This window comes from Nanorana parkeri, unplaced genomic scaffold (assembly GCF_000935625.1).
Source record: "Nanorana parkeri isolate BGI_ZX_2015 unplaced genomic scaffold, ASM93562v1 scaffold408, whole genome shotgun sequence".
In the NCBI taxonomy this organism is placed as follows: Eukaryota; Metazoa; Chordata; class Amphibia; order Anura; family Dicroglossidae; genus Nanorana; species Nanorana parkeri.
The window spans coordinates 65,065-83,707 of NW_017306676.1; the positions used below are offsets into that span (position 1 = coordinate 65,065).

The 18,643-nt window shown below is 40.5% G+C and overlaps 1 protein-coding gene across 1 annotated transcript in view; it reads left to right on the forward strand.

Annotated features, from left to right (window-relative positions):
- CAP2 (CAP, adenylate cyclase-associated protein, 2 (yeast)) overlaps window positions 1-18,643 on the forward strand; it is a 102,934-nt gene that overhangs the window by 56,528 nt on the left and 27,763 nt on the right. Inside the window, 2 exon segments of the mRNA XM_018559639.1 lie at window positions 15,718-15,876; window positions 16,538-16,623. Coding sequence (XP_018415141.1) covers window positions 15,718-15,876; window positions 16,538-16,623 — 245 coding nt within the window.

Genomic DNA, 18,643 nt, shown 5'->3' on the forward strand with positions numbered 1-18,643 from the left:
GGCGTCCTGGAGAATGCTCATGACAAGAATCTGAGGTGGACGAGCGTCTGCGTTCCTTGCGTTTCCCAGATCGTTTATGCCCAGGGCTCTTACTCCTGCAAGGCAAAGGGACATTACGGTACATTCGATATTCCTGCCACTCTTTTAATAACCCTGCGTTGTACCTCCCTACCTCTCAGTAGGCTTCAGTGCGTCAGAGACCGGCCGGGGGGAGCTCATAGCGAAGGAGGCTGAAGAGAAAATAGCAGACAATAGCAGCAGGAACAATACAACAAGCCCATAGCCCTAGGTAGAAAGACAGACTCACCAACAGTCACCCACAGCCAACAATAGCAGCACGGAACCAACAGGAAACAGCAATGATCTGCAGGATATCCTCTGTGCTCCTGTGGTATAAATCCCCCATGCTGCCTGCTGATAGGGCGCTCGGGACGCCCGGAGCGTAAATTAATCTGCTGCGCATGCGCGCCACTAGCGTCCCGCCGTCCCCATAGTAACCCATTACGAACCCCCGGGAGCAGACGCCAGCGCATGCGCAGAAGGCCACCTAGACGCCGCGACCAACGCGGCGGAGGAAAGAAACATAAAAACATACAGAAACAAATAGAAACCAGCTCCCCCCTGTCCCTGCAACCCCGCACCACGGGTACCCACTCTCAAGGAGCTTTACTACCAGCAGAGGGGTCCTCCAACTCGGGAGAGGCTGAACCCGGCTGGGATAAACGGCAGGGAGGATCTCAAACAATCGTGTCCTGGAGCGAGGAAAAAAAGAGAACAGGTACTAGGGGAGGGGGCTAGTCTTTTATTAGCTAAAGTACGGTAATTGGTATCTGTGCATCCCTAGTTTAATTTAAATAAACGTGTCTGTTTCTAGATGTCATAATAGTCTACTGTGTTAAACGTAGTTGTGTTAAGAACATCATTTGAAGTCTATCTTAATGGAACAATCTCACTTATTGTCATCGCAACAGTCTGGAAAAGTCTAGCTTTAAAATGTAGACCACCCAGAAACATTTCTATCAGAATTCTCTAAGGAAATCAGGTCTTATTGTATGTCAAGTAGGCCCTTTCGTATAAGGTGTTGCTGGGGCTGAGTCTGTCCTGCTGTGTGAACAAACATCTTGTACTAGTCCTTGCAATGACCTCTGTGGCTTCAGACTCTCTCTGTGTTTATCTCTTCTGCATTTGCAGGGTTAATGCCAATTTAGATTGTGGAAATAGAAAGCCATTGCCAGACTTGAAGCTGACCCAAGATTTGCTTCATGTTAAACAGAAGAAAAGACAAAAAAACAGGAACATTTAATAGAAAGCAAGTACAGTTTGTTTGTCTTTAGCATTTCCCTGCTGTAGACAGTGGCAAAAAAAAGAACATAACAGAATGAGTAAGCTCGGTTCTAAATGAATTAAGTGAATTGAGTGAAACAGTTATTGTTGCCATGGAGACTAGCAGCATGCCAGGACAAAGACAAAAAAGGCAAGAGGATTTTCCTATTTACATGGTACTACTTTATCATGATTAGTAACACATAAAAAAAAAGCCTGATGAAATCACTTAGTGCATGTTACAATTATATATATGCACACTTTCTAACTGTATGCAATTAGAAAGATGGATATCTCTAAAGCAAAACTCTGGGTACGTTTTTTTATTAGTCCTGCACTGAAAGGATTAACTGCTTATATTCACCCAATCCACCGAGTCCACTGGCTATGACAGCGGCCCCTGCAGCCTCTCTCCTTCTCTGCTGCAGCAATCGAAAGTATCTGGTGTCATCACATTCTATACACTGTGCACTGGCCGCTGTCAAAATACCTGACGAGTGGGCAGCTCATTGGCTGCCAGCTCCTATCATACGAAAATTTTCCGCCCAGCTCCTTCGATCAGCTGATCGAGGGATGCTGACCCAAAGTGTGCCGACAGCGGCACAGTTGTGCAAATTTCACACAGTGTATGGGCACCTTTAGTTTTTCTGCCCCATGAATGAATGCACAAAAAAACTAGATGCATTGGGGCTGCATTAGATAGACAAGACAACTAGCCTTGTTTCACATGGGCTCAGTTCACAACACTGTGTTATGGTGGTGTGTGCTGAAAAAAAATATGGCATACTGTACTTTTTTTGCTGTGCTCATAGAACTTAAAGCGGACCTTTACCCATAAATTTTAAATAACAACAAACACACCTTAAGAATCGTTTAGTAATGACAATCTACAAACACATACTTCTAGATAATTGCCGGCTTTGTATTCTTTCCACACTTTATTTCTCCTTTCTTCCCCAGTCTTCTGACAGTGGCCATGTTTACTAAGGGCAGCTTACTAGATCTACTTTTACTTCCTGAAAATTGGCACATGTGACTAGAAAAGTGACCATGGATATAATCTCAGGGGGGAAAATGCCTTTCACTGAGATGAGATTTCCCAGCAATGCTCTGCTGATGTAACCTTCCCAGGATGCAACGCTTGGGCAAACTGAAGTAATTTATCCCTTTCCAAGCAGGAAGTGAATGCTCTGCAAGTGGAAGTATTTCAAAATCACAGCATGTTACACCTGACACTTCTATGTTATTATTAATCATCATACATAGAGGGATACATTGATAGAATTAGATTTTTGAGTGTAATGGTCCGCTTTAATAAAATATGACATTTTAATAATGTCCTAACAAAAAAAAAGTAAACAGTGCAATGCGAGGGAATCGGCACATGAGCGCTGTGCCTGGCAATGTACACCAGCAGCTGTATGTTGTAGCGTGGCTGCTGAAGTGAATCGGCCCTTATGCTAACAAAAACAGATGCCTTGATTTGAAGTTCGTATGAAAAGTTGTGTGAAATACAACATTTACATTTATATATTTATTTATACAGGGATACACATTCAAACTACAATAGGGACATCTGAGGGAGAAAAAGGGACAGAGGGATTAGTCCTTCTAAATCAGGGACAGTTGAGTATGTGGTGGGATGTGTATCTGATGGGCCTATGTCTTTAAAAGTGCTAAAAGCCACTATACACAGCTGGGGAGAGACATCCCAAAAGCTGGGCAATTCTCGTCATCACAACTGCATCATATAATATAAATATATACAGCATGACCATAAATTGCCCTCTTAGGAAGTTGCCAAGTGTCCCCATAGGAAGACTTTCCCTCAACAATTAATCTGGTGTAAAATTTTGGTTTTCACATCACTTTTTGTTGGTCACCATGACAAATAGAGAGGATGAATATTACTGGATGGAACACAGACTGCAATAAAAACTTGGCAAGGGTTCTAAGCCTTACCTAATCTATCCCATACTACGAAAAACTTTTGCCTAGAGATCCACTTTAATTACGTATTATTGATTACATAGCTGCAGCAATTTATGTCAGGTTTTTGCTATGCATACAATTTAAAGGATAGTTAACACAGTATCCTTTAAATGTTGCCCCTCCCCCCAAAGGCAACCTTCTCCCCAAACGGGAAGGTGTCCACCTTTGGGATAAATAATAGACAGGAGTGGGAACAGGAAAGTATACAACAGATAGAGGAAAGTAATAGTTTAAATGTTAAATTCACTTTAAAACAGAGTGCACATTCTCCCTGTGCAGAGATGAATATTTCCTGAGTGCCAGTGGGCCTGGCCTTGGTTGTTTGTAACTATCGTGCGGCAGACATCTCCTTCTCCTGGTTGCGTCTATGCAGTAAGTTCTCATTGACTTATATAGGACCCATCACTAATACCGGGAGGTAGAGGTAGACTAACAGGATGTCAACAAACAACTGAAGCCATGCCCATAGGAACTCAGTAAGTATTAATCTATGCATGGGGATTGGTGACGTCAGCTTAAAGGGGCCTAAAGGATAAGTGCACTTTGTTTTAAAGTGCGCTTGTCCTTTAGGCTGGGTTCACACCTAGGCGTATCGAATATGCGCGTTTGTCACGTTTTGTTTACCGCGATTCGCTGGCTACCTGGCTGTATCCCAATGGATACGCACTGCAAATATGCCCCAAAGAAGCTCCTGTACTTCTTTGGGCGTAGGGCGTTTTGCAGCGCGTTCCTACCATGCCCATAGGCAATCACTGGTTTTCACATTTGAGCGTTTTACAGAGCGTAGGAACACGTTGAAAACGCCCAGGTGTGAACCAGGCCTTAAAGGATACCTGGAATAATAGTACCAATATCCTTAAAAGTAGTAAGTTGTCACAATTTCCCCATCATGACGTCATCTTACATCCAACACCAAAATTGCTACTGGTACCATTTCTTGTGAGGAGTAAATCTGATCCATTTCATACATTTATTCCTCAAACATTTAAAACAGTTGTATTTTTTAATGTTTATACATGCCATACATACAACCATTGTGAAGGGATTCATATTTCTTCTGCTCCTCTGATGCTCGGGACCATCACAATGCTGATAGATTCAATAAAATCTAAGTATGTTTCCTCCTGCAGGGTAATAATACCTTTAGAATAAATGTATACTGGGGAGTAGCATGTTCAGTAGGCTGATTTTATCTATTCCAAGTCACATTTCCATTTAGAATTCATTGTTGCTGCTTCAACAATGAATGTTTATACTGAAATTCAAATACTACCACAAATTAACTGATCTCCTAAACTAGACACTCAGATTAGTTTGCTGTCTGTGCCTGTATGTTTATAGTATGCACCCAAGTGGCCAGTGCTCCTAGCTTGCTCTCGGGATGGAGTACAATCTCAATACAAATAATTTAACTAAAAGTGTGATTATAGTCCATCAAGGGAGAGAGCTTGGAGCGGTGGCTACTTTACAACACACACAAGGACCATGGAGAACAAAAGTATCCACCCTCCAGAAGGAAGGACAGTGTCAGCATAAATTCAGAAAGGATTTGAGGATCTACAGCCGAGTGATACACAAATAAGACACATTTTTTATAATAGGGTACTTTTTACATGCATTTTTAAGATTTATCTCCTGAGTTTAGTGTCTCTTTAAGTAAGACTGTAGAATATGGAGCCACAAATGAAATACAAACTGAAAGCATGAGTGGCTTTTGGCTAGGCTGGGCCCAGTCTTTCCCTGTATGGGCCCGTTCACATCTGCCTGTTTTATGCACATTATTGGTACAGTGCATTGTATGTGAATGTGCATTTCAGGTGCGTTTTACATCTGCTACAATTAAACTCTATGTAACAAGAGTTTTACATCAAAGTTGCAGCAAAGAGGATGTTTTCCAATGTACCACTTCTGCAACACACTTAATATGTGCAGCTGTGAATGGGGCCTATAACTAAGGATATTAGATTTTAAAGCGTATCTAAACCTAAAAACAAAAATGTAATGTATTACAGCTTAGCAATCCTTAAACATAGTGACTGCATTCGTCTTGGAGGTTTTTTAGTTTTTTTTTCTTTATTTTCACCTGGTGATCTATCCAGTAACACACTACCTGTCTTAAGGTGCCCATACACCTTACAATTATCTGCAGATTTTCTGTGGTCAGATGGAAAAAGTGCAACAGATTGGCCCAGGTGGAGATTACTCCATCCACACAGTTAAGTGTAGATGGAGGAATCTGTTGCACCTTTTCCATCTGACCACAGAAAATCTGCAGATAATTGTAAGGTGTATGGGCAGCTTTAGGATGGCTCCACTATGGAGGAGCAACAGAGCCACAGCAGCATTGTCACCCAGTGGAAAGTGTTAGATTCTCTAGCAGATTTAGATGGACTTCACTAACAAATTTAAATCTGAACTCCAGCTAACACTTTTAAGCAGTTACAGCAACAGTTTTTCCTTTTTGGGATAAAGGTGTTACATAAATGGATAAAAGCTGACAATTGTAAGCACCCCCGTCAGTGTTAAATGGTTATTCTCAACCCTCTAACTTCCACTTTTGCTGGACAGCATGGCCTGTTAAAAGAAGATGAAAGTTAACAGACTTACTGGCTGGATCACCAGGTGAATATATTAGAAAAAAAAAACCAAAGAAAAGAAAACTAATGAAGCAGCCAGATTTAAGGATTGGTAAACTGCAATATAGTACATTTTTGCTTTCGGATTTAAATACGCCTCAAGCTTATGTGGTGGTCAGCAATGGTAAACAATCTGCTTTCCTATTTATAATGGTCTGGCCCTCTAGCAACTTCAGCGCCAAATTATAGCTAATTTGCCTACAAACGTCAAGTGGTCATAATAATCTGGCCACTCAGTGTACATATATATATATATGTATAGCAGGGGTGTGGAATTCCTATCGCCCGACGCGCCGGGACATGCAGTTTCGGGCGCCTGGCGAGTAGTTTTTTAATACATTTAGCCCGGCTCCGGACAAGCAGAGCTAAATGTATATTGTGGAGCCGCCGCTCATTTTCATACAAGTGATCTAATGAGATTACTTGTAGCCCAATCAAATCTGGCCTAATCTCTCCCGCCCCCCCTGCCAGCTATACTTAACTTTTTGCGAACATTCCTTACCCTCCGCCAGTACAGGTGTCCACCCCGTACTGTCCAGCGCAGTCCTGCCCTATGCATTTTGAATTTTGCTCGCAAATTGCAAGCACTCATTGGTCAGGTGACCATGCTGACCCATGAGAAGCGCTATTCAGCACAGTCAAATACAGTTCTGATTAGGGATGCACAGATACGGAGTATTTGTACTCGCCCAAATGCTCAGATACCATCCCCAATACTGGAACTACCGGTCAGAGGAAGATTTCCTCCGAATGGCAGTGCCGTAGAGGAACATGGAGCCAGCTTCCCGTGCAATCAGGAAGCGGGGCAGTGACTAATGACCCGCCTCCCAGTTTCCTGATTGGCTGGGAAGCCAGCTCCTTGCTGATTGGCTGCCAATCAGCATCGAGCCGTCCTCCCGGCCAATCAGGTCATTACTCTCCGCCAGGTTTCCTGATTGGCTATCAAGCTGGCTTGATGCTGATTGGCCGGGAAACCGGCTTCCCAGCCATTCACAATCAAGCCGGCCAAACAACATGTCAACATGGAGTCGACTTCCCTGGCAGTCAGGAAGCCGGGTACTATCTCATTACCCGTTGCCCGGCTTCCTGATTGCCCGGGAAGCCTGCTCCATGCCAACGGAAGCACCGATACTGAAAACGATAGTGAGTACTGAAAGCAAAATATTTTTTTTGTATTGGGACAAGTAGATTGTCATGAAGGACAAGTAGATTTGACCCCCGCTTTAGCCCTTGGACAAGTATTTTTTTCAAAAATTTCCACACCCCTGATATAGGGTTTGTCATTTAACAATATAAAATAAGTAACACGGTACTACCGGTAATATAAAAAAAAAGATCAAGTTAGGCTCATATTATTTATAACTGTGGGAGCTGCTTTAGAAAAACTGGTTTAAACTCTGGTATACATTCCTTTTATCTAAAGCTGTGATAGTTTTTCATGTTACTAATGTTGGGTGTATCAGGAGTTTAGACAGCACAGCCAAGAATAGTCAAGGCATGCTTGGGGAAACTTTTAGAAAATAGCTATAGATTAGAAAGTGGCAGTCTCACTCTTAAAGTACCCTCTGTACATAGTGTTGAGGACACTAATACAACGAAGGACTGGGTATGCAGAAATAAAAGAGATATTACTGGAAGGCAGTAGTTGCAATGATTGCTTGAATAGAGGACTTTCTTCTTTTTTTTTTACTAGTCCACCCTTTTATCAGCAAACCCACCTCTGCAGTAACCTGCTCCTTACCCTACACAGTGCAAACATGTAGAGAATGGTTTGACTTATTCTGCAGTGTAAACTGTGTTGTTTGTCAAATGTGGCATCTAGGGGTTGGTTTTTAAATGACATACTAAGATAGGAAAATACTGAAGGGGTTAATTAACCAAAAATCAATGGATGAGTCAAGATGACTCATCAGGCATTGCAGCGCTTACCTCTTCTTCTAAACAATCTTAAGATACTCTGTAATAAAACAGAAGTGTTTATGCAAAAGATCCTAACGTAATCTGAAGCAACTGTACCCTGTCTAAAATGACAAGACATTTCATAGAGCACATGCCTCAGTCATGCTGGAGGTTTTTCCAGATCACTTCTGTGTCTTCTCTGCTTAATTTTTCTTTCTCCTGTTCAGGATTGGCCACTCTGATTTTGCTGGCTTGCTTTCTACTTAAAGAAGAACTATTATTCTTATCCTTCATTCCGATGGCCAAACCATTGCCTAGAAACTTTCATTCTCTTAGTAACTCATCAACATCTAATCCTTCGATATTGCTCAGTGACCTGTAAAAGAAACTAAATAGATAGCTAGTGTGACGTACTGAATTATATATAGCCACAACACCATTCCATAAATAGTTATGGAAGGCTTTCTCAACTTTTCATAGATAAGAGTTAGGTTAATGCCATTAATACTCAGTAAACATCTCCTTTTAGTGTAACTGATAGCTGTTACAAACTAGTGACTATAGTTTAACCGCTTTTTGAAAAGCAACTGTATTTTAAATTTGATTTTAGGGCTTGCACTAAAATCTTACTATCCATTATTTCAGTTGTTCCCCTCAGATTATATGGTACTTTAAATCATAATTAGTTTAAGTGGGCCCTTAGGCAAAGTCCTAATACTAACTACAGTTGCCGTCTGAATTGGGTGATTCATTATACATGGACCGCCAAATATAGTTTACACCAGCAGTGGGGAACATTTTTTCTGCCAAGGTCCATTTGGATATTTATAACATCATTCGTGGGCCATACAAAATTATCAACTTAAAAATGAGCCTGCTATATTTGGTCAAACTTTGAATTAACTCACCCCTAATGTGATGTCTGGAACTGCTTCTCTTTGGTGAAGCGTGTGCAGTTTTTTATTTGGGCAGGGGGACCTTTGCCACAAGTGGTGAATGTATCTGTGAAAAGCATTCATGGCGAGTGAGATTGACCCACCAGCACACATAGGCCATGTCCGCCTCAGTAACAAATCCAACCCCTGCCATAATTTGCTGAATTTTGAGTCCCATTTGCGGTTGCCTTGGCAGGGCCAGACCAAATGATTTCACGGGCCTTATACGGCCCACCGGACGGACGTTCCCCAACCCTGGTTCACACCATTCTTAATACTGTCAAAGTCCTGCCAATGTTGGGCAACAAGGTGGAATTTGGCATTCTGAGAACACTTTTTTTTAAAGACTCCTTTTATAGACCCCTAATGCCTTTACTTCCAATTCTGCTCACAAACATATACAGGAAAATGAATTGTCAGCTTTATTGGTGATTAGCCTGTATTGGCCTGGGGACGTTTTGCACTATAATGAAAAACATTGGACCACTTACCCAACACTGCAACACTGTGACATAGTGTGAGATTTTTCTAATATTATTTTCATTTATTATACTACTGTAAATCTACAGAAAATATCTATTTATCCCTTTTGTTTTATTTAAATGTTGTTCCGTTTTCTACAGTTTTTAAATGTAAGCCTTTTACATTGGCATCATGTTGCCACCGCTGTTAGTACTACTGGCTTGCAGCCCTGGGTCCTGGGTTTTTCATCCTGCCAGGGAAGAGGTTATTTTACTAAAGCCATATATATATATATGCTTTATATACTATAAATACTATAGTATGCAACTCTTTGGTAACATCAATGACCTTCAAAGTATCAACTGTTACAGCCACTCAATTACTTGGTGGATTAAGCCATACAAAACATACTGTGGATTTATCAAGACTGGAGAAAACAAAATCTGGAGCAGCTGTGCATGGCAACCAATCAGCACCCACCTTTCATTTTCAAAGCTTAACTGAAGAGAGAAGCTGATTGGTTGCCATAGGGAACTGCTCCAGATTTTGTCTGCTCCAGTTTTGATAAATCCCCCCATGATGTTTATCAGAGCTGTTAGTACTCTTTGGTATTAATGTATGTTTTCTTCCAGAGCATGCACATTCAGATGCCATGTTATTTGTAGTTATGCTATTTTAAGCAAGTAATCTAGGGCTGTGGTATGTAAGCCATCAAACTTAGTGAAACAGGTGCAAAGAATGCAGAAGACATAGACGATGGTGATAAAAAGTGCAGCAGCTGGGTTTTCTCAATTTCAGCTGAAACATATTGAACTGAGTAGCTCTTTATTATCAGTCGCTGATAGGCATGCTCATTCTGAAGCCCCAGCTGTTGGGTTCCTAAAGTTGTGCTGTGTTTTACAGTGTCTGCTCGTGATTTGGACAGTAGATGACTTGTGAGTTGTCATTGCACACTCATTCCTTGGTGATAGTGTTGCGACGCTACATTAACTGAATTGGCTTCTTACTGGTTTATCTCAAAGATTTACTTATCAATTGAACTAAAATGTAGGTTATAGGGAAGTGGGAAATGAAGTGCTGTTTCTGCTGTGAAGAAATCTTTTCAAATAGTGTATTAAGATAAGGAGCCCATCCTTTTTAATTGCTTTGCAGCAGTTAAAACAGATTATACAGCAATGTGACAAAAATAGGCTGTACTACAATAGATGATAGTGTAACTTGTAGTGTATGTGTGGGCAAAATAAATAAAAAATGTAGTACATTTTTTAAATACATGTACATTTCCTCATGTTTTTTACTTTACAAATGCTGCAAGTTCAAAAAAATACCTGGTGATTGTTTAAGAAATCCATTGAACTAATTTCCTTTTGTGGGTTTATGGCACTGTCTCTGCCGCACTGAAATCTTAAGCTGTGTTGTCACCATTTGCCTGATGTCTCCCCTGCTGGACTACAGAACTCCACCTACCCCCTCTCTCTTTCCCTCTTTGCGTGCATACATTAAATTACCTGAAAGACTGTGCTTCTGCCTTGACACTCAAGAGCCTGCCTACACACACCTATGAAAAGAGGGAGGGGAGGGGGGTGCCTACATCAGTAGAAACTAATGTAGGGCATACTGCTGATCCCTTCTCCCAGCACCTGCGTTTTAAAAATCTGGTCATGACATCACAGGAATTTAAAAAAGCTATTTCTCGCTACAGGTACAAGGTAGAAAAAGAAAAGAGAGGAGGAAGGCTTGGTGTGTCAGGCATTAGGTTAGGGTTAGGGTCTGTAGCATTCAAAGTGGACCTAGACTCGAACAATTGTATTGTTCAAACAATAGGAAACAAGTCAGTTGTTTGAACAATACAATTGCTTGAGTCTAGGTCCACTTTGAATGCTACAAAACTGTGTAGCTGGAAGGCAGCTGTCATATTAGTGACGGGGCAATCTACTAATGGGCTGCTCTTCCTGTTCCCGGACCCCTAATGACACCATGGATGTAAACCGATGATCAGAGAAATGAGTTGGCAAGGTACACCTCTGATGATGTCAATGTGCTGAAAGTGCCCTAGCATTGCCACATGTGCAGAAGTGCCCTGCTTTATCCAATCAATAATTATTTGTTAACGGTACATTTGTTACTAATTTTGTTATTGTATTAAACAGCTCTAATTGGTCCCTGTTAGACAACCAAACCAGGTGTCTGTAGGCAGGCACAATGAAGTAGTGTAGTCACTGGGACTAAATCATATACTGCCTTCTTCTATCTCTTAGAGGCCGTAATGGCAAGATATCCTTGGTCTGGATTAATGTGTGAATTTCTCCTGCTCCCAACAAGGCCATATGATGGCAGCTTTCTTTCAGAGCTTACAAATTTTAAGCCCATTGTGCCAACACGTGGTAATACATGGCCAGTGTGTTGTGCTGCCATTCATTTAGAATAACACTCCAATGCACAGTAATGTAGGTGCAGATCAGCATACCACAGTGCACATACTGTGCATTGCGTTGTGCTGCATTAAAAAAAAAAAACGCAGGCCCATTTTTTTATTCCATTGAAGTGCATTGAAAGCCTCTTTAACAGGAACATAACAGCAAAAAAATAAAAATACAATAAATTTTAAGACAGTAGAGGAAGCCAGGAACTTCCATAAGGTTTTTATTGCTTTGATCCTATTGGAGATTTAACTTCAGATCCTGGTTTAGTGACAGCATTATCACTGAAACAGGGAGTGAACAGGGACACGTTTTGCAAAAGAAACTTAAGAGGAATTCTGATACTTCTAAACTATCCAAAACTAAAAAAAAGTTTTGCCCTAGCAGAGAAACACTGTAACCATTACTATGGTGCGTAGTGAGCTTGTTTCCCTTCAGCTCTGGAATATAGTAACCATGATTTTCGGACATGGAAAATGAGGGATGTAGTGTTAAGGCTAATGTCATTTGAGACTGTAAATACTGATTTTTTCCCCCATTGTTTATGGCTGTGGCCCTCATAGCCATCATTTTCACAGCTGTGGTCTTCATCAAAATGACAGCCTTACCAAAATATTATGTTTGGCTGTTTAAAAGAGGGGCACCCGAATATAGTTAAGGCTGCAAATAAACTCTTTAAAAATGAACCTGGGGTATATTGTACACAATTTCTACTCCATACCCCTTTCTGGTTCATAAGTTAAGTGAAACAGTCTCTGCCCAGCACAGTGAATACATACAGGAAGAATAAAAAAGCTCCAGTAAAATAAATTCCTGGTCATGACGTTGTCACCATTAAAGGATTTAAATCTTTGCTCTTTCTGGAAAAGCTTAAAAGCATGTTTGTACTTAGGTAAGCCCATTCTGTTTGATAAATGTACTCAAAACAAAGGTATCATTTATTACTCTATCATGTGCTTTAAACCATGTTCCTGTCTGTATAGTTTCAAAATCTTTACAGACAAAGTGCATGCCTATTTAGAAATGTGGACTTTCTTCAAATTTACTGAGCAATGTTAGTAAATCGCTTATGGATATTGTAGTGGACCAATAGCGGAAAATCTGACAGGTCTGTCAAAAGCAAAAAAATAAGAGTGCCGTCTAGCAATAGGACAAATCCTACAAGATACACTAGTGTATAATGTAGACCTCCAGTAGTAACAAACAAAAACAAGGTTTTCATGAACTGTAATACATATAATTTGGTTTACCAAAGTAGACTTCACTTTGTAAAGTAAATGTTAGTGAATAGGGTAAAGCGGAACTCCAGGAATTTAAAATATTAACCCCTGAAGTAGGGCTACCCCCGCACTGCAATGGGTAACTGCTTGTTTTGGTCTAGGGGCTTAAATAAAACTAAAAAACCTACCTGATCCTTAGTCCCGTCTAGCTGCCAGAATGGTCCCCTGGCCTCTTTTTCCCTCGGCCCTGGAATTCTAATGCCCATGTCTAATGCTGGTCATGTCTACTGCTGGTCCATTCACCTGCATTTGATGTGAGGACACCGACTGACATACCACAACTGGAGTGGAGGGGGAAAGAGGTGAGCACCCACCACTGTAGTACCAATGATCAGGTGGGTATATCTTCTGAATGCCAGCCCCTAGGCTAAAGTGAGCAGTTGCCCCTGCATTCCGAGGGTTACCGTTTAAATAACTGGAGTTCTTCTTTAAATACCATGCCATGTGCTAGAAAAAAAATCTGGTTTGTGTTTTTTTATTTCCCTCAAACATGATTGGTTATTCAAAGTGAAAACACTTTCACCATGTTTCACTAAAATTCACTTTGCCTGGGTTAACTGTCTCTACTCCTTTAGTAAATCAACCTCAATGCCTATATTATTTAAGACTGGTACACTGCCTTAGATAAAGGTTGCTAAAGCACAGTGGAACACAAAGAATTAGAAGAAGTGGGAGTGGTGTTGCTTCCCTGCAAGTTTGGTAACTTATAAATAATACGTATTAGCCTTGGAGCACCGTATTTGAGACTGAGACGACCTGTTGGTTAGATTGGGAATGTTTCATTGATGAGATATTATTTACTATCATATACATGTAAAACTGAGCATCTAGAGAAAACAGTATCTTGGGCAGGTCTCTGATTGACTTTCAAAAATCTCTTGCTCAGTGAAATGTAAGATTCTTTTTTTAAAGGCGTTGAAGTGTTCTAGCAAAGTGACATGACAATTATAACATTTCACTGGTATAAAATGTTCTATGTTTCAAAAATGATTGTGGCGATAATTGCTAAAGTTGTGCAGTCGAGGTGTTGTGGCAAAATGACATGACGATTATAACATTAAAAACCTAACCCCCAAAAATAAATCAGGATCAGTGAGTATGTTTATTTAATATGATCTTGCCTTGTATACTTTGCTCAAAGGGAGATTAGAAATAAATGAAATGCAGAGTTTCCATTTTTCCAAAATTCTGGTGAAAATCAGGAGGTTTCTGTGAAATAGAAGCATTTTGGTAGGAAAAGCAAAATTAACATGGTTTGGTGATTAATTAAAGGCTGCAGGGGCTTCTGGCGCTAAAGTAAGCTCCTTTCAACTATCCTGGACATGATAAAACACAATGAACATAAATGAAATAAACTAAACTACCCAAATGCACACTAACACTTCTGAGGGTTAGGTAAGCTCCTTTCAACTATGCTGGACTTGCTCTTGCCAAAAAGGCCCCTCATTAGCCTCAATATTTTATTAATTTTTTCACAGAGAGAAAAAAAAAAACCAGACAGTGAAAAAGTTAAATAAAAAGTTAAAATGGTGTACAAAAAAACTAAACTACTAAAAAAAAAAATAAGCTACTCAAATACAATACACTTTCTAAATAAAGGAGAAATATGTTGTTAGCAGAATTTGCCCAAGCACCTTAATGCACAACATTGTGAATTTTCACTCAATAATGGGGAGCCCACGTAGAATCATCAAGTGAATTTTAAATCCATGAACAAGAGTTTCTGATACAAAATAAAAAATTAAAAAATGATTTTGAGAAATGAAATGCATGAGCTTAAACAGCACTACTCCGATTGGCAATATTGCATTTGCCAGACAAGCTGGAATGCCTAAGAACATTTTAAAGACTGGCACGATCTGCTGTTGGCTACTCTGCCAGTATTAGCTTTGTCTTAATAAGAAGAAGGCACAGTAGCTTGTACACATTAATCACTGGCCCTGCAATACTGTACTGAGTTGGAAATGCTACCAGTATGTAAACAGTTGCCTGTATTATTGGCCGTCACAGAAGAAAAAAAAATATTTGTGTAGCACAGTTCTCTGTATATATTTAAGAACAAAGATTGTTGTTACGCTGCCAATCTTTTAATTTTATGCGTTCAAAGGTTGTGAAGGTACTACTGTTTTTTTCACATGAAAACTCCTAATTGTTTAGTAGTGTGTCCAAGTGCTTGGGTGTTGCTTTTACATCTTCCATTGAAGAGGACTTGCCATAAAATGCTTTATTTAGGCAATAGAGTTGCTGTTTATGAACTCATGACTGATGTTGGGCAATAACCCCCCAAAAAGTCAAAAACTGTTTTCATTATCTCTAACAGGGTTATTCACAAAAGGGTGAAGAGTTTGGAGAAGGCAGGAAAAGTGAACAATCTAGGACAAAATAGCTGAACTGGAAAAATTCTCCAATTCAGCTCACTTTCCAGTTCAGGTAAGTTGTCCTAGATTGTTCACTTCTCCGGCCTTCTCCAAACTCTTCACCCTTTATTGAATAACCCTCTAAATATTAGGTGAACCACATCACCTCCTTGACAGAAGACTCAAAAAAGTGGAAAAACACACAACTGCAGGGCACTCCAATACAGTAAGATACATAGATCTTTACAGAAACTCAAAATAGGGAGCAAGACACCTTCATAGAGAAAAGTGCAGTTATCAGAGGTTACTCATATTACCATGCCTAGAGTGTACATAGTATTGAGCTTTTCATTTTAAAAAATATATACATTGTACACAAAATGTTCAATTCTAAACTGTGTTCTGGCTTACAGGAGGAGACAGTGTTGATCTTAAAACCTGTATCAGAAAGGATTCTTGAGATCCAGACATTCCGAGAGAAAAACCGAGGAAGTCAAATGTTTAACCATCTTTCTGCCGTCAGTGAAAGTATCCTGGCACTTGGCTGGATTTCTTAATTAAAAGACCCGTGAGTGCCTCTTTCACTGGACCATTTGTATTTCATTTAATGCACTCGGGCAGCTATTTACTGTTATCTGTGTGCCCCCCATCGAGATTTGTCATACTTTGATATGTTACTGCTGGTTACCAAAATGGGAACAATATCTAAATGAAATCCGGTCCAATTATTTATGGATGGAAATCGTGAGGACAATTTTATGCATCTACTGGTGAAATTGCACTTCTATTTTTTTGGGGGGGAGGGGGGTGCTTGGCGAAGATGTATGCTGCAGACCCAATAACTTTGCAGTAAATCAATTATGATCCGTGCTTTAGGACAGCCATGTCCTCAATGGTCCTCAATTATTTTATGGCCATTTTAAGATTTTAATTAAATGAGGCCACAGCTGTTCTCCAGGTAAAAAAGGCTACACTTCCCTACATCATTTTGCAGCTACATACTTTAGAAAATGCTTTATTTATTACCTCTTTTATGAAAAGCTCTAAGTTGCAAATATTACTATAATGGGAATTGCCACAGTTGTATACTATAATTGAACAATATAAAAAGTTCACTGGGGAGTGTAATTTGCAAATTAGCTTTTGCAGTCCTATTGCATCTTGTCCAACTCCATGTTTATTTTTTAATGTAAGACTAATGAGTGCCTCTCTCTAATTTTGTCTTTTATTTAGACCCCTGCTCCAGGTCCCTATGTGAAGGAGATGGCCGATGCTGCTGCCTTTTACACAAACCGGGTGTTGAAAGATTACAAAAACATGTATGTATATTCTGAATAATATAGTATATTTCATACATTTGTAAAATGCAGTAGCTGCAATATTATCCCTATTACTACTATGGATTTAAGGGTTATGTCAGAACAAATGTGCTTGAAGGCCAACTCAGTAACCCATACGTGCACTGCATTTTCACAGACTATAAGGGTTTATGGTTGCTTCAGCAAACAAAAACTTAACAGCTATCTGGTGCCCAGGACTGCCTGGAAATATAAATGGATGTGATTGACAGCTAACAAGCTGCCAATCACATCCATTCATAAAGTTTTTTGCACTCCCTCCACCCTGCTAAAGTAAGCTAAGTAAAACATAAATAAATAAAACATAATAAAAAAGAATACAGAAACACCCTGCCTTCTCATACACATACAAATTTTTGTCTGGATACACAATTTTTGTGCTGTGCTGCGCTACTGCACATGTGTGAAAGCACATTTCATCACCAAAGCTGATTTATTTTGAGCTGGCTGCCAACACACCCCAACACAGGAAAAAATTTACAGGGCCCCATTAACACACGTGCTAATGTGCTTCTTTTTAGCATTTAAAAAAATATATGAATGTGTTTTCTAACGCGCCTCACTGCAATACGGAACAAATGCAGATGCGTTTCCTTAGTGCTTCACTTAAAATGAATGGCATTAGAGTGCCATTCAAAGTGAATGGCACCGCAGTTCATATTACAGGTCACATGCGTTTAAATTGAATGTCACCCCACTGCACTGCGATACTTGCCTTGCTGTGCATTGCTGCAACATGCAGTAGCACACATGTTTAACCACACATCAACACAAAAGAAATGAAGGAAGGAGCAGTGTGGGATCACTGAAAAGGTCAGTATTGATGATTTGGGGAGCCTTTTCACAGATGTCTCTGTGCTTTGAATGGGCAAAATGACAGTTTCTCTTTAACGTGTATTACTTTGTACTTTACCATGCACTGCGTTAAGGCAGCTTATTTTGTTTAATGGAGTGCTAGCACACTACAATGCATTTAAAGCTGGCCAACCCGCAGGCTGAAAAAAAAATAAAACAGATTCCTCCATCAACGCAACAAGTGTTGATCGAGGAATCTCTCGCTGGCCACTGTCAGAATACCCAAGCAGAGCCGGCAGCTCGTTGGCTGCCCGCTCTGTTCATTCGAAGATTTTCCAACTGGCTCCTTAGTCCAGCTGATCGAGGGATGCTGGCTGAAAGGGTGCCGACAGCAGCAACCACTGTGCGAAATTCACATACGGGTCTATTCACTAAGCTGCCGAGGCAGCCGAGTGAACAACTGACCCCCAGTGAAGTGAGCCGAACACTGTTCGGCTATTCACTTCAGGCTGGTACGGCTGATTTCAGCCGTACATCGGCTGAAATCAGCCGTACATCGGCTTGCTTCACATGGCTTCGGGTATCAGCTGAGCCGAACCTCCGGCAGGCTACTCACTGCTGTTCAGCCTATTCTTATAGATGCCGAACAGCAGTGAGTGAATAGCCGAATGCTGCTGAGCGGCTACTCACTGCTGTTCAGCCTATTCTTATAGATGCCGAACAGCAGTGAGTGAATAGCCGAATGCCGCTGAGCGACATTCGGCTCAGAATAGCCCGTACAGCACTCCTTCGGTTCTACTGAACCGAAGGGGTCCTGGGGCCGAAGCTAGCCGAAGGATCAGCCGAAGCTACGGCTAGATCCTTTGGCAGCTTCGTGAATAGACCCCATAGTGTATGCCCTCCTTACTATCACACATGAACCTTTTTTTTAAATGCAGCACACAGCAAAACGCAGATGGTTTCTGGTCTGTGCATTATTGTGCGCTGAAATGCTTATCCATTGAGATGCGCTGACAAGGTTCATTGTGATGCATGAATGGCACCGCATCTCACTGCAGACTGTAAATTACCATTTTATGGGATATACGTGCACTTTAAGTGGCTTATTTACATTTTTACATTTCTTTGATTTTCACCTTTTTGCAAAAAGGCACAATTAAAAGTTTACAAATATTTGATATTTAAT